At 30.6% G+C, this 15116-nt stretch overlaps 1 protein-coding gene across 1 annotated transcript in view; it reads left to right on the plus strand.

Annotated features, from left to right (window-relative positions):
- Positions 1-15116, plus strand: part of LOC145254846 (protein arginine N-methyltransferase 5-like) — a 61409-nt gene that overhangs the window by 21939 nt on the left and 24354 nt on the right. Inside the window, exons 6-8 of the mRNA XM_080113730.1 lie at positions 5227-5440; positions 7890-7979; positions 13438-13509. Coding sequence (XP_079969856.1) covers positions 5227-5440; positions 7890-7979; positions 13438-13509 — 376 coding nt within the window. The remainder of the gene's footprint in view (positions 1-5226; positions 5441-7889; positions 7980-13437; positions 13510-15116) is intronic.

Below are 15116 nucleotides of genomic sequence, written 5' to 3' on the forward strand. Positions count from 1 at the left end.
AGGAAGGATCTATTTTTTGTTTGTTTGTTTTAGATGCTTGTATGTGGCTTACAGAGGTATTTTGTTGGGGGGGGGGGCTTGCCACTCGAACTTAGTGTTATTGTTAGGGTTAAAGAGTGTTTTAGGAGGAGACTTGCCGCACATAATTTGGATAAGAGGTGAAGTTAAGAGAGCTTTTTTTCATAGAGAGCGTTCACTCATATTTACTGTTAGCGGTTCATAATTATTGGCTTTTGAAAAATAAGTAATAGGTAAATAAGTCAGCAAATGTTATATTTAGTTTTAATTTAATAAGAAACTGCGTTGCGAAATTTCAAAGAAAATTCCACAAATTTGTTGATTTCTATTTTCAAGGTTGAAGGTGTTAATTCCATAGGCCGTTTATACTACGCTGGAGCAGGTTGTAAAAATATCTTTCGCTTAATAAGTAGAAAAAAAAAAATAACGAAATAAAAAGCTTCCTAATTGTAGTTTGATGTGTTTTCTAACTGCTTTTAAAATTTCAAGAATATTGATATAGATTTTGAGGGTTTGTATTACTATACACAGATTCGAAAAAGTTGTCAAAAAAACAAATATATAACAAATAAATGTTATCAAAAGCAAGTTACTTTTCTACCTAACTGGATAATTTTTTAGTGTTTTTATTTAATGTAACATGTTTATTCAGCTTGAAAACAGTGTTTACCGATGTTTTGGAAAATTTAAAATGGTGCCCGACTCTCTTGAAACAGTAAGCTTGGGGAAAAGAGTTAAAAATAAAAAAGTAGACAAAATACTGCTAGAAACTCGCTCAATATGTTACCGTGACATAGGCTGACATATATTCGGTGAGTTTTTAACAGTATTTTGTATAGTTTTTTTATTTTTAACTCCTTTTCTCAAACTTACCGTGTCAAAGAGAGTCGGGCCGGGCGCCATTTTTAATTTTCCAATACATCGGTAAACACTGTACGTTTTTCGAGCTGAATAAACATGTTACATTAAATAAAAACACTAGAAAATTATCCAGTTAGGTAGAAAAGTAACTTATCTTGCTTTTGATAACATTTATTTGTTATATATTTGTTTTTTGACAACTTTTTCGAATCTATGTATAAACGAGATTTTGATACTTATTTTGATTTTGAAAAAAAACATTTGTGGCTGTTCGCAGTAAAACATTGTTTTAATTCGCTGTTCAAAACTAATTTAAAGAATAAAAGTGCATGCAAGCTATATATATCTAAAAAAGTTTATTTTGTTTTTTTTAACCATGTTTTTAAATTTGACGAAAAATGTGAGAAATTGCAACAGATTCATAATGCCGAATTGGTTGGGATTGTTATTATACATTCTGAAAACCAAATAGTTCTAAACTAATGTTATTCTGATAACAAAATAGCTCTAATTAAACATAAGAACATTTATATTCATATTTTCATGTTTTTCTTAATTCGTTCTTGAATAAAAATTAAAGAAAGCGTGTTTGTTTATACACTGTGCTATGGCTGATTCTACAGGCTGGAGCTGCTGCTGCTTCTAGTAATATTAACTTCATTTGACCAAATTCGAGAAATAGAAACAATTTTTTTTTTTCGGGTAGGTCCTTTTAAATTATCAATTACCGCGGTCCTACTCAACATAAAATAATACTTTTAATTGATAAAGATAGTAAAAAGATTGATTTACTTACTACTGGGTGTCCGAAGAATTTTATTTTCAAAATGTTCAATACTCGTCATATTAAAGTCTTATTTTTAACACAACAAAAAAAGAAATGGTCAAAAATATTTCGGACACTTGACAGTATTAAGATTAACACCTCTTCTGATTGGTTTCCAAATTTCATAACGAAATTCTTCATACAATTACGGTATGGACCTTTAGAAAACAGGGGGGGTCATTACAAAACCTTACTGAAAACGCCATTTTATGACGTTCACATTTTTATCACTTTATTTGCTTAAAACTCTTAAAATATATAATGTACATTCATATTTATTAATTCATTTGAAAGTATATTCATTTCCGAACAAAACAGTAGTAATTTGAAGACTTGAAGTGCTTTGGTTTAAAAAATATGGCTATTTTAGTAGAACTACCTTGAAATCTGTGATTATCCAAAGCGTTTTTTCGTCCGTGTGTATTACTACTTTAATGAGCTTTTTGTTTTTTTAATTTATTTATATAGTAATGCCTACCGGCCATAAAAACATTTTGAATATTTCAAGATAGTTCTATTAAAATAGTCATGTTTTAAAAAGCAAAACACTTCAAGTTCTCAAAATACCACCATTTTGTTCAGAAAGGCATATCCTTTCACATGCTTTAATAAATAATAATCTACATGAGATATTTGAAGAGTTTTTAGGAAAGTAATAATAAAAATGTTAACGCTATGAAACAGTCATTTTGTGCCAGATTTTTTTTTTTTTGATCCCTGCAGTGCTTAGGAGCTCAGTACCAATCCCCAATGAGAAATTATGGTATGAAATAAACTGGTCCATTCGTTTTTTGTTTTTTTTAAATAAAACTTCACCATGACATGTTTCAAAATTATTTTTCTAAATATTTTTTTTACCCCAAGTATTAAGTAAATTAATATTTTTATTATTTTTATATGTAAAAATGATAATTCTATGTTGATTTCTCTTTTGATGCCATCGGTTTTTACATAGTCTCTTCCCAATAATTTCAAATACTTTTCAGCAAAAGCAAACAATTTCACTAGTAACGCTGATAATTAGCAGCAGCTCTCGGCTTTTAGCTTGAAATCAACAAATTTTGTAAATTACTTTTGTAAAAACTTTTCTGTTTAAAATTAATGTGGTTTGTGGTTCTTTAAAAAAAAGAAACTGTCTTCAGGAAATATTGGTTTTCAAATATGCTTAATTTTCAAATTTGTAGTAATAAATGACTTTATAGTTGCCAATTAAAAAACTAAGATTGTTTTTTTTAGGCAATTATGTTTGAATACTCTGAAAAAAATGACAACAAAAATAATTTTAGTAGAGGGAGAGTCATTTTCACATAAATTTAATGTATAATGATCCCACATTTCCTGGCCATTATTACATTTGAGAGCTGTTAGTACTCCAATTTCTTTTGATGCTTTTTTTTTTCAATTTGAAAAGTTAGTATATATATATATATATATATATATATATATATATATATATACCTCCAAAAACCCCAGGCAACGCCGGGTACCCCCGCTAGTAATATATATATATATATATATATATATATATATATTAGTTATGCTACTACTAAATGTAGGTCAGAGTGACAAGCCCGCCTCCTTTGAGTGCCTTTAACCTTACCACAAACCCGATGTCCAAATGCCACCTACTTCAAAATAAAATCCCTTCTATATATAGTACTAACCTTAAGTCTGAATGGCAGGCTCCCTCCTTGTACAAACCATCTTAAAACCACACAAAATAGTCTAAAAGAAAAAAAGACCTCACACCCTCCTACAAAAAAAAAACGTGTATCATTTGTGTCTCATAGAAAAATAAATTAACTACTCTAAAATGCTAGAATGATTTAAAAATGATGGATTGTTTTACATTAAATTTATATGTGAGTTACATGGAAATATAAAATAATTTTTTCTTTGTATCTGCCAAGTTTTCAAGGTGTTCACATGTAATTGCTCCTAGCTGTAGCATTAACCCAAAGTCTGCAAGTCTTCTCCAATAAGGACCTTAAAAACACACATAACTGTTGAAAAAAAAAAAAAATAAAAATAAAAGAATTTATTTCCTATAGAAAAATATTGTTAACTGCCCTAAAATGTTAGAATGTCCCTAAAATCTAAGATTATTTTAGATTAAATTTTTATTAATTTTTTTTTATTTCTGCCAAGTTTTTAGAGTGTTTAGATATAAAAAAATTTCTAAAAAATGTGTAATTATCCCTTAAAAAGCGAAGAATTACATATTTTGGGGAGGTAGATGGGGTGATTACTACCAAAGAAATCTTGCAATATATTCATTTTTAAACTTTCCTAGTATTAGATTTTAGTTTCTTGTACATATGAGGTGCTGTCAATAAGATGACCCTCATCACAGCCTCTTTCTTCTCAATTGTCTCATAAGGTTTCCCTTGAGCTTTAGGAAATAACCAAAAGTCACAGGGAGCAAAGTCTGGAGTATAGGGAGGTTGAGGAACTGTTTTGATGCTCATCTTGGTCAAATAGTCTGTGACAAAGATGAAGATGTGGACTGGACTATTGTTCTGGTGGCAATGCCAGTGACCCGATTTGAAGAGAACCTCGTAAAATGCATTACAATTCAACTTTGAGTTCTCTAACTTCTTTTGTTTTTAATGGATACATGGAATTTTTATGATATGGCAACATATTTATGTGCATTTACTGCATATTACTTGGAAACCATTAATTTCTACAGATTTACGGTGGCATATTCTGATTCCTTGCACAAAAATAGACTTATGACAAATTCCATTGCTTTTTGGTGTTTTAACAAAGATATAGCATTTTTACTGAAGAAGTAGTGTAAAAAATATTACGAAACATGCAAAGCACAAAAAGTCATAGCTTATTTTTAGTCAGATTTAAATAATTTGAAAAAATTCTTAGATCATCAAGCTCTTTCTATGTATTATTATTGATTATTATATTGTACCCAACATATAGTAGTGATTTCAAAAGTTTAAAAAAAAAAAAAAAAAATGACCAGTGTGCTATAATCAAAACCAAAACATTGAGCTTTTTAGCATTATTCACTGTGATAAGGAAAGTGATTGAATTTTTTTCAGAGTATGTCAATGAGTTGCATGTGTGCCCAGAAAGAGGAATGGGATAAGTGGAGAAGAAAAAATGGAGAGAGAGAGAGAGAGACTTTAATAGAAATATATTACATTTTTGTCCTGGGTTATGCCGGGCCTCCCTGCTTGTTTATAATGTGTTCAAATTGATATTTACCTTCTACTTATAAGGCATATCATCTTTGCACATGTAGTTGACTTTGTTGAATATTTCTTTCAATTTGTGGATTACTAAATTTTAGATTATCCTTCATCCTTTTCAGCCAATCAAAATGTAAAAAGCATAAAGAAAAATTTATTCAACAGATTAAACTTTTGATTACAGTTAAAATGATATACACTGACAAATTAATAACAAACACATACAAGAACTACTGATCAAAATAGGAAACAAATAATGTAAAATCCTTTAAAATTCAATGTTTTATACATCTTTTCTCTCCTTTCTAGGTGGCATACATTCAGAACATTGTGTGAACCAAACAAGAAAGTTGGAGTTTTATTAGAATTAACTGCTGACCTTCCGGATGAAGATGTACTTGAACGCTGGCTGTCAGAGCCGATCAAAGCCATTTCTTTGTCAACTAGTTTGTTTTTAACCAACAAGAAAGGTTATCCAGTCTTGTCACGTGCACACCAGTCCTATCTTCGAAAACTATTTAAGGTATGTCTGTATTTCAGCATAATATAAGATTTACATAAATTCTGTTCTAAATTCACAAAATTAAACTCCATTTCATTAAATTTATTGTTTTGTTTGCATGAACATGTAATATTATGATTCATTGTTATCGTATTATGTTTAATGTATATGTAATATAGTCAAACGGTTATATTATATCTCCATATATAATAAAATGAGTGCAGAAATTCCCCTCTGAACCAAAGTAGCATAGGTTTGCCACAACAGATGCCACATACAAATTCAATACATCTCGGCTAATAGCCGCTATCTTATGTAGCTTTCAAACACCCTTTTAAATGCATTTAGTTGTGATATTAAAATACTACATTTCATCCTACACGCATCACAGTCGCAACATCGCAACATTTGAAAGCAATATTTTCTCAAATATATACGACAATAAGGATGTTTTTTATTCATTTTTTTTTTTTTTTGTTTAATAAAAAAAAAAGTTTTCCAAACTAATTCATTTTTTCTTACAACATTTTTACATTCTTTTCTCATTTATTTCTTCCATCTTAATTATCCTCGATCTCCCACTTTGTTTTCTTTTCAATTTTTCCATCAATTTATTTATGATAAAACACTATGCTTTCATACAAAAATACAATCGGCTAAATCTTTGAATTTATGAAATTCCTCAATGCATGCTCACAAATATGTCCATAGTAAAATTAAAGTTTTCCCCCTCTGTCAACCTAAGGAATAATGGGCAGCGAACGTGCATTGAATGACTTCAACGGATACACCATTTTTTATTTAAGATATTGCACTTCACAATTCACTGTATTGAGAACATAAATGTAATAAACATACATTTTTGTTTGTTTTTCATTTCTAGCAATGCGTGACTGGGTACAGCTAGTTATTTAATAAAAACATATAACAGCTGATTGTAATTAAATATGGCTGCCATCATTATGTATACCTTTTAAGTCTGAAAAATAATATTGAGTAAATTACCATCTGTTAAAATGTGTATACATTTTTTTTTGATATCTAACGTGTGCATGTTTTATCATGGTTAGTACTAAAATGGATGATGATTTGAGAATAACGGGTGCTGCATGTGCTCTCCGCTTATCTCTGCATTGTTTCCAGTTGTCCTAGACTTCTTGCCACTGCATTCAAACAATACTGACTCAGGAGACGAGTGGTTGGAGAATTGCACACAATAATTACATGCACAGGCACCCTTACAGATGGCATCTATTGCACTAGAATGGAGGCCTTCCTTCCTTCCTTCTTATCAGTTTAGTTAAGCTGGGAGTAGGGACATCCTACCGGATGCCAAACATTCACCCGCTATCTTGTATATTCTAACTGAGAGATTTTTTTTTAAAGATTCTGACCATCCCTTTCAGTACAATTGTTTTAATTACTCTTGCACTTGGTTCGCCGGGTATATTTGGTAGGTAGTTAGATATTTAAGCGTTTATTTAATGTTTTTCTGGTGCTAGTGCACTTACTGATCCCCACTATTTTTTAAATTGAATTTCCAAGTTTAATTAAAGTTTTATATGTTTTTTATTCAATTGTAAGGTTAAAGTATATATAGTTACAAAACACCCTACCCTCCCCACGTTAAGAACGGCTTTTTAAATAACATTATTATTTCAGCACGGCTCAATAAGTGCACTAGTACCGTTTTTCTCTATTCCTCAAACTTTGAGTAAATAAAGCAGCGAGGAAGAATTTGTTTTTTTTTTATCTCCTTAACTAATTAACTATGGTATAGGTTATTTTTTTGTTTTTGTTATAATTTATTTTTTGGGTTTTTTGTTTATTCATTAATCATTTATTTATTTATTGTGGTCTTTAATTTTTCCTGATTTCATGAGCAGAATTCATCTGGTCTGGAGGGGTATTCAACTGAGTGTTATTACTTGTGATAGTATCAATAAAAGATGGTGTACAAAGAGACAGTAGTAGTAAGCATTATGTATGTTTTTGTTTTGTTTTTTTTTACAAGGGAATCACCACTTACCAAGGCCCAGAGGCCACTCGAGGATACGGGTTAAAGAATGTACAGTGGTCAAAAGGACAATATCATAGTTATCGTTAGAAATGTAAATTTAGTAAATTAGATTACTTAAGGGGAATGGCTGATCAAGAACTTGTTTACATTAGACTTGAAGACGGCCACATTGTAGTCAGCTGGAAAGCAGGTAAATGGAAGAAAGTTCCACGGGTGAGTAATTCTAAGAAAGAAGCTTTGTTCATGGAATTTACGTTTAGGTTTTGTGTGTGGGTGGGTAGACAAAGCCATTGGAACACACAAGCATAAATTTTCAGTTAGTATTCACACAAACTCTTGTTCGCATTATCAATTCTGCCTGAATATTTAACATTTTTTTAGTTCTCAATATTTCTTATTCATTTCTCTGATTACATTTTTTTTTTTTTTTGTGTGGTGTTTTCTTTACAGCTAGATGTACAGTTCATTTTAACAGGTGCCAATCGACATGCTGACAAAGGAATTACCTCATATGTGCAGTACATTGACCATCTTTGGCAAGTAAGTCAATAAAAAGTATATTCTAACATATAAAGTTATCTTCCAATTTATAAAATTGGACCTAAATAGCATTTAAGCTGACATATCAAACTAATTATGTGAAAATAAGGATATTTTTTTTGAAAAAAAACAAAAAAAAAAACAGTTTGCCGAATTAATTCCTTTTTTTTTTAAAACTTATCCTACAACATTTTTACATTCTTTTCCCATTTATTTCTTCCATCTGAATTATCATCGGTTTCCCACTTTGTTGGTTCAATCTCTGAACAGTTTTCTTTTCAATTTTTTCATTGATTTATTTGAGAAAAAACTATACTATCGTACAAAAAAGAAAATTGGCTAAATTTTTGAATTCGCGAGATTCTCCAGTGCATGCTCACATGTCTATAGTAAAATTAAACCCTCATGTTTTCCCCTCTGTCAAACTAAGGAATAACGGACAGTGAAGTGCATTGAATGATTTCAACGGATACACCTTTTTTTTTTTTTTTTTTTTTTTTTTTTTTTTTTTTTTTTAAGATATTGTACTTCACAATTCGCTGGCGTTTGCAATAACCATTAACAAGTCTCAAAATATTGTGTATCAATAATTGAGAACAAAAGCATAATAAACATTTTGTTCTTTTTTGTTTTTTTGGTTTTTGTTTTCCATTTAAACAAACTGAACCACAGCAACACACAGGTACAGTTGGTTAAAAATAAAATGTATATTCCTGAATGCCTATTTACATCTGGCAGATACAAATGACTATTCAGGAATCCTTGGCTTCTTGACTAGGCATAAAGTGTAGTATCCGTTCTGATACTACACTTAATATTTATTGGTTATTATTAGTGAAAGCAAAATCCTCAACTGAGACAGTTTTTATTTTTGTTCCAATCCAGATTGCCTCTTTTTTTTTTTTGAGTTGGATTTCATCATATTAAAAACTAACCTTGTGTTTATCTCTACTGTTATGGGGAGGCAAGTAAATAGCAACTATTAACGAATGTATTTTTAAATTTCTTATAAAAAAGTTTTTTTTTTATTTAGTGTTGCAGTATTAATGTAAAGTAGGCACCGCCAAAACTGGGGGGGCAGGTCAGTACTTTTTGACGGACCGTCTTTTTAAAAATCTACCAAAAATCAGGTAATTATCCGATCAATACGAAATTTTCAGCGATTATTAGGAGAAGAATGAACTTTATAACAGTGTACTTATTTTTCATAAACGATATTTATATATATATTTTTTTTTGCTTACAAAACCCCCCCTTGTTTTGAAGTGGGAACAAATATGCTTAAAATAATCATCTGAGACTGAAATCAACATATTGTGTTGTTGTAAGGGACAGAATTATAGATTAAAAAAAAAAAAAAAAAAAAAATTGTTTGCATACCTTATTTTGACGTCTGAATATCAGAACTTCGATTGTGTTTAATTATCCCGCTTTTGAGTTTTGAAGTGTGAAATTCGGTGAATATGTTAAGTAAAATAATTAATTTAAGTTAAGCAAAACAAAAAAAAAAATTTTTTAATATTTATACGAAAAAAGCTATTTTAAAATTTTTGATAAATAAATTAACAATTTTTTTTTAGCAAGCCGAATAATGCATGACCATTATTAAACAGGGCATGCTTTGAATAATCGATACCAAAAAAAAAAATTCGATAAATATTGTGCCCTTTGTGTTAAAAATAGCATCTTTTTTTTCGATCCCGTTTGAAAACGTTTGCCCCTTTGACTATGGTGGACCAAACGCGCTGAAATAATTTTTTTTTATTCTGATTTAAATTGCCCCCCCCCCCCATTTTGGGGAGTCTGGCCCCCACACACATACACATTAAAAACCAAACGCATACAAATGGTCACCCATCTGGTACTGGCCAGCCTCAGCTTAATAATACATTGAAATTTTCGTCACTGAAAAATAAGTTTTTTTTGGCCTGTTTGGTCTTCCATAGTTTGCTTTTTATCAGACGAAAACGTAAACAGAGTCGATCTGAACTCTACGTAAACGCGAATATCTGGTTACCTATATGAATAAGTGGAATTATTTGAAATTCAGGTACTTATATTATAATATTTTTGCATATTCTCTTAGAAAATCATCCTAAATCTTAGTTAGACAATAAATAAATTAATTAATTATTTCAAAAACCCTTTTTTTTTAATATTTAAGTACGTTTTTTGTGCAAGACAAAAAATGTCAATTGTTAACTTTTTGGGAAAATTTAACATTTAAAATTGAATTAAAAATAGTAGAAAAAGTTTTACATTATTCTGTTTTCTATATGATAAAATTCAGAGTTTTATCTTTCTGGAAAAAAAAAGTTACTCATAAATAATGGATTTTAATAAACGTAATTTCGTTTTAAAAAACAACAACAACTTGATTTTGCGGCCATTTTTGGCGGTGCCTAATGTAAAGCCCTGGGGGAAAAAATGCAAATTTACTTCTGTCATTTGCGGTGGTTTATTAGGTGACTATGATCATTTCTAGTTGTCAATTGTGCATAAAACGATTTTTTTAAATGATTCTTAAGTTCCTTTCACCAACAATTAAATAAACTCCTGACCAATAGGTAGAATTCCTTCTAGAATAGCTACTAGACACATGGAATAATTTTGTATGATAAACCTTATGAACGACCGATAACAAAAGGCACGTGTAGAAGGCCAGAAAGTACAACCAAAAACATGACAAATAACCATCTGAAACCTGTACATACCTCATCTGAGGCATGTTTTTTTATTTTATTTTTACTAATGTTCATCCCTAACAAGGCATATCGTCACTTGGACATAAGAGGCTACTATTTGAAACCATGTCTCGGAAAGATTAACAAGATGTCAGTTTACGTTACATTAAAACTTCTGCATATCAGTACAGTCAGGCCAGTAGCAGTTAACAAATTCCAAAGTCTAGCTGTTCGAGGGAAGAAACTGTTACAGTAGAAAACTTTCTGGTATTTAGGGACCTCAACGGTGAAGGGGCATGATTTTGTTACTAAGCGGATTTTCAGGGTATGTACGTTGAGGGGGCACAAGTGCAACAAAGCACATTTGATTAAAGTATTTGTAAAACAGGCACAGGGAGGCAACATTGCAGCGATAGGACAGGTTGAGAGCTTAGTTGACAAAGTGGAACTTATTATGTTGAAGACTTTTTTTCTTTTTTTTTTTTTTTTCTTTTTTGGACCCTATCTAAGAGGGAGAGACTAGTGGTAGATGCACCAGCCCAGATGTGGCAACAATACTCCATATATGGCCAACTAGTGGCTTTTTAGAGGTACAGGATACTCTCAGGTGTGAGTAGTCTTCTAGTACGATAGAGGGAACCCATTTTCTTTGCAGCAGCCTTCGCAATGTCCTTAATGTATTTGTTTCGGTTCATATTGCCTGTGAATATTAAGCCAAGGAGATTGAAGGAAGAATTCTCAGGAAGGGTGTTATCTGTCATAGATATCGGTGGTTGGAGAGGTTTCTTGTAATTGTTAAAGGAGAAGCTTTGTCTTAATAGTATAAAATGTTACCATCTATTTATGGCCCCATTCCACTATGGTCTGGATTCTGCCATTGTCTTAGATTTCTGTACATCTATTCTTCCCTCGTGTATGTTATAGAGCATTGTATCATCAGCAAATATACCCATCTCAGACACAATTTTATCAGGGAGGTCATTAATGAATATCAGGAATAATAGTGGCCTAAGAATCGACCCCCCCCAAGGTACTCCCGCATTAATGTTATGCTGTTTGTATGTACATCTATCAATGACAACCTGAATTGTCCTATTGTCTAAGAAGAGATTGGTTATTTTCGTAGTGTTTCGAACAATGTCATATCCAACCTTATTTTTTAACTTGGAAATTTTTGTAAATTTCAAAATGTATACCTTCGAACTGAAACTTTTTATTTAATCCATAAGAGTAGACTATTCTTGTTTTGTCAGCCATGACTGAATTAAATTGTTAATCAGGTTATTTTTAGTTATTACCATCTGTGGTAAAGATTGAACATTGAACCTCTAGAAGACCGTTACTTAGAACTGATTGCTAATCAATGCTTTTAACCCTTTAATGAGTTTGAAATGACAGTTTTCTGAAGTTTGTCTTTATTACAGGTGATAATAACTAAGAATGAATATCAGCAAATATACCCATCTCATAACTAAGAATAACATAATAATTAACACTTCTACTCTGTCATGGCTGATGGAACAAGAACAATCTACTTCCATGAATTAAAGGGTTCAATTCAAAATTGCATATAATAGTAATGTCCACCAACCATAAAAACGCTTTGGACATTTCAAGGTTGTTCTATCAAAATAATTGTATTTTAAAAACCATAATACTTTGTGTTCAAAATACCATTTTATTTGGAAATATCCTTTCATGTGCTTTAATAAATAGTAATCTACAGGATATATTTGAAGATCTCTGCTTCCCTAACTGTACTGACATGCAGAAGTTCAAGTGTAACGTAACCGACATCTTGCTGCCCAAATCCCAACATAGTGGCCCAGTAGTTGCTGTCCCTACACCAAAGTGGCAATGTGCCTTGTTTTAGGTGAAAATGTAATTTAAAAAAAAAAAAGAAAAGTGCTTTTAGGAAAGTAATTTTAGCGCTATGAAATTCCCATCTTGCATCAGATTTTTTAATCCTCACAGTACCTAAAAGCTCAGTTCCTGTGAGGAATTTCATCATGAAATTTGGAAAACAATTAGAAAAAAAAACAAATCTCACTTATTCTCAAGGTACGAAATAAACTAGTTCATTCGTTTTTTTTTTGTTTTTTTTAAATAACACTTGCATTTTGAACATTTACAAATTATTTATTAAAAATTATATGCTGAATAATAAATACATTTATTTTTTAAAAAGTACAACAAAATATTATTAACATGAAATAAATCAAGGTAATTTTTAGATTCAATTTAAATTAATTTTTTATATTTTTGTAAAGTTTATAGAAGTGCACTTTGAAACTTGATAAATTTCAAATTAAATCTTGTATCCTAACTTTGAAAGTTTATAAAAAAAACATTTGGTTTAAACTTCTTCATACCTTGCAAGAAATGCTTTTCTAACTTGTATCTCATTTTTTAAAGATTATATTTTACTTAATTTTTCAATTAATATTAAGACTTCCACTTTTTAGTCGGTTGTTTATAGATACTGCATAAAATGAAGTGGTAAGATTTTATACTCAAATCTTCTCATAGCTATGAAATTTATTGAATTTTAAATGCTTAGGTTTCTCCTAATATTTGTAGTAGACATTCACCTTGTTTTTATTTTGATAGACTTTTCAGAAGTTGGTGTGTATATTACTAAAGAGGAATAACTCTTGTCATTCTTGTTGGATGAAAATCCTAATCCTGTCTGAAAACTAATCTTTCATTTCCAATTTAAATTAAATTTATCCATATCATGTATCCACATTTTTTTTTTTTTGTTTTGTTTTTAGAGCCGTCCCACTCCTGATGCTGTTAGTCAGTTTGCCAAAGGTTATGAAGATTATTTACAGTGCCCTCTTCAGGTGAGATTAATGTAAAGATAAACAAATCCATAAATCTGTGTTCAGAATTCTAATTTCATTGTCATAACATTCTTTTATTTTTTTGCTTTGCTTTTCCTTAATTTTAATAAGCTTTGTTATTTTTTTTCCTTTGTTTTTCTTTTTTTCTTTTTTTTATCTATGTATCTGTCATTTTGATTTTATCTATGTATCTCTGTCATTCTGCCATTTTGTTCATAATAGAATTTCTTTGACAAATGTATTCTTTTACCTAATATTCATATTTTCGATTCTTTTTTGTCTAAAAAAAGTTTTTGATTTTGTGTATGAATTATCCTGGATATTTTAATATTGAAATTTTAAAAAACCCAAAAAACTTTATGATTAAGTGTAAATTCTGCACCTCAGTTCTGTTGATAGGTATGAGCTTAGCATGGCAACATATCTGATGGTAGTCACACTGCACAACTTCCAAAACATGAACATCTATTTTCAAGTAATTTATTTATTGCGGACTATTATTCTCATCTTTATTAGTTGTTTTACAACGTTTCGGCCAACTATTCCTCTGACTTTCGTCAGGTGGTAACCGCGACAGATAGGAACTTTGAATCTCTTAACTGCATTCTCAGCAATCACTGCCATCCGTAGTTGTTGTCGTCTCACCACGTTTTGGCCAAGTAAGCCTCTGGTTGGCTTTGGGTAGGATTGAAACCTCTATCTTCAGACAATGCTTATCTGGAACCGTAGAGACTCAACGTCTCTATCAACTGCGCCACGGGCCCCGAATCAGCATTGTCTGAAGATAGCGGTTTCAATCCTACCCAAAGGCAACCAGAGGTTTACTTGGCCAAAACGTGGTGATACGGCAACAACTACGGATGGCAGTGATTGCTGAGAATGCAGTTAGGAGATTCAAAGTTCCTATCCGTCGCGGTTACCCGGTTACCACCTGACAAAGGTCAGATGAATAGTTGCCCGAAACGTTGTGAAACAACAACTAATAAAGATGAGAATAATAGTCCGCGATAAATAAATTAATATAACTAATACTCATCTCAATAATGAATTCCAATTAAAATCTATTTTCAAGTTGACTTAGAATAACATTATTTTTCTATTAAAAAAGCTTAATTTTTATTGCCAAATTCATATTCATAGAACAGTAGATTTTTGTATTATGTATGTGATTGGTGTTGTAAAGTTAACTAATTTGTATATTGCTTTTCAAAAGGAAATATCATTAACTATTTTTTTTCTTTTTAAATTCAATAAGTTTCGCTTTACTAAACTACATAGTTCTGTTTACAAATATTTTTTTATATTATAAATGAAGGCTTAGTATTTGGGGTGAAAAAAATCTTTCTGGTTAATTTACTTGAATTGATCTGCTCAATTTTCCTAGACAATGCTGGGACACAGGCCCCGCTAGTCTCTTAAAAAAAAATATGCAACTTTTAAAAAAAATTAAAAGCTCCAAATTATTATAGTTTTCATCCCATTTCAATAATATGGCATATGCAAATTATTTTATCAACAATTTATCAGCTTTTGTACCTTTTCTAAATGCATATTTTTATTGAATGTGCAGTATTCCAATACTTTCTTTTATTAAAACTATTTCTTTA

The sequence above is a fragment of the Euprymna scolopes genome, chromosome 1, assembly GCF_053919585.1.
Source record: "Euprymna scolopes isolate OS-2025 chromosome 1, ASM5391958v1, whole genome shotgun sequence".
In the NCBI taxonomy this organism is placed as follows: Eukaryota; Metazoa; Mollusca; class Cephalopoda; order Sepiida; family Sepiolidae; genus Euprymna; species Euprymna scolopes.